The 2,353-nt window shown below is 39.7% G+C and overlaps 1 protein-coding gene across 1 annotated transcript; it reads left to right on the top strand.

Moving 5' to 3' along the window:
• Positions 1-930: 930 nt before the first annotated feature.
• LOC138319689 (uncharacterized) lies at positions 931-2,136 on the top strand. The gene has a single exon (XM_069262835.1). The coding sequence runs from the start codon at positions 931-933 to the stop codon at positions 2,134-2,136; it is 1,206 nt and encodes a 401-aa protein (XP_069118936.1).
• Positions 2,137-2,353: the final 217 nt, after the last annotated feature.

The following is a 2,353-nucleotide window of genomic DNA, read 5'->3' as shown; positions in this document are numbered from 1 at the left end:
GTTTCAAATAAAGGGATACTAAATGTTTATACATGTATGTTTCAAGCTATTTTATTATATTGTTGTCCGGACCTTAACAATTGTATCCGTACAAAGCCGATATGTAATAGAATCGCCGTAAGGTCACCATGGCCTATGATTTAAAGAAAATATTTGGTAGGAATCGAGTTTTGCCTCAAAGGTCAAAAGACAATACTGTCAAATGTGTGCGCCAAGGTGAAGCCAATGATTCCTACGTCATGGTCCATGTAATATGCAAGTTCAAATGCGGGTATTTCAATAAATTTGCGCCGTTGCAATGTGGACACAAATATTGATTACAGCTATATGTGGTTAAGTAATAAATGGGTCCAATAAATAAGGTATTTTGTACTTTTCTAATCCCATTGTACCTGTATATATTGTTTTGTATCTGCCATTTATTCAATAAATTAATTTTAAAATATAACAATTACATTAAAGGGAAGCGCAAGCTGGCTTCAAGTCGTGTTTGACAGAACATGCTTTTATCTTACGCCGTAAGTTACGTTAACCCAAATAATAGAAACGACCTTCACCCATGGATAGACATTTGTATAGGTGACCCAGTTTCCTGATAACAAAAGCGAGTTTCGAACACTTTATATGTAAACCTAATCAATGGCCATTTTTTCGATTGATCCCCGGGGAATAAATACAATAAAACATCCAATGCATTGTGTCGTGTATTCCGGGTCATTAATAAGTTTCAGTATGTTTACTCAGCAAAATAACTTTATAATTAATAATTTACTTCCTGTTTGGGTTTAACTTGAGTTTAACTATTAGGTTAATATAGCGTTTTATTACATGATATAACCCCATGGTTTTTCAACCTACTACTTCCAACCAGGTAATATTCAATATTTCTCTGTAGCCTCCACAAGTATTTAACATAGTTATGTAATATCCATGGGTATTCAGCCAATTCCTGTTACCTTCTTTCAACATGTTCATGTGACCTTCACAGGTATTCAACCTGTTCATGTGACCTTCACAGGTATTCAACCTGTTCATGTGACCTTCACAGGTATTCAACCTGTTCATGTGACCTTCACAGGTATTCAACCTGTTCATGTGACCTTCACTGGTATTCAACCTGTTTATGTGACCTTCACAGGTATTCAACATGTTCATGTGACCTTCACGGGTATTCAACCTGTTCATGTGACCTTCACATGTATTCAACCTGCTCATGTGACCTTCACGGGTATTCCAGCTATTCATGCGACCTTCACGGGTATTCAAGCTATTCATCTGACCTTCACGGGTATTCAAGCTATTCATCTGACCTTCATGGTTATTCAACCTGTTTATGTGACCTTCACGGGTATTCAACCTGTTTATGTGACCTTCACGGGTATTCAACCTGTTCATGTGACCTTCATGGGTATTCAACCTGTTCATGTGACCTTCACAGGTATTCAACCTGTTCATGTGACCTTCACGGGTATTCAACCTATTCATGTGACCTTCACAGGTATTCAACCTGCTCATGTGACCTTCATGGGTATTCAAGCTATTCATGCGACCTTCACGGGTATTCCAGCTATTCATGCGACCTTCACGGGTATTCAAGATATTCATCTGACCTTCACGGGTATTCAAGCTATTCATCTGACCTTCATGGTTATTCAACCTGTTTATGTGACCTTCACAGGTATTCAACCTGTTCATGTGACCTTCACAGGTATTCAACCTGTTCATTTGACCTTCACGGGTATCCAAGCTATTCATCTGATCTTCACGGGTATTCAACCTGTTTATGTGACCTTCACGGGTATTCAACCTGTTCATGTGACCTTCATGGGTATTCAACCTGTTCATGTGACCTTCACGGGTATTCAACCTGTTCATGTGACCTTCATGGGTATTCAACCTGTTCATGTGACCTTCACAGGTATTCAACCTGTTCATGTGACCTTCACAGGTATTCAACCTGTTCATGTGACCTTCACGGGTATTCAACCTATTCATGTGACCTTCACGGGTATTCAACCTGTTCATGTGACCTTCACGGGTATTCAACCTGTTCATGTGACCTTCACGGGTATTCAACCTGTTCATGTGACCTTCACGGGTATTCAACCTATTCATGTGATCAACCTGTTCATGTGACCTTCACAGGTATTCAACCTATTCATGTGACCTTCACGGGTATTCAACCTATTCATGTGACCTTCACGGGTATTCAACCTGTTCATGTGACCTTCACAGGTATTCAACCTGTTCATGTGACCTTCACGGGTATTCAACCTATTCATGTGACCTTCACGGGTATTCAACCTGTTCATGTGACCTTCACGGGTATTCAACCTGTTCATGTGACCTTCAC

Source organism: Argopecten irradians, chromosome 3 (genome assembly GCF_041381155.1).
Source record: "Argopecten irradians isolate NY chromosome 3, Ai_NY, whole genome shotgun sequence".
In the NCBI taxonomy this organism is placed as follows: Eukaryota; Metazoa; Mollusca; class Bivalvia; order Pectinida; family Pectinidae; genus Argopecten; species Argopecten irradians.
The sequence above is the reverse complement of the archived record's forward strand: the minus strand, read 5'-3'. Positions and strand labels throughout refer to the sequence as shown.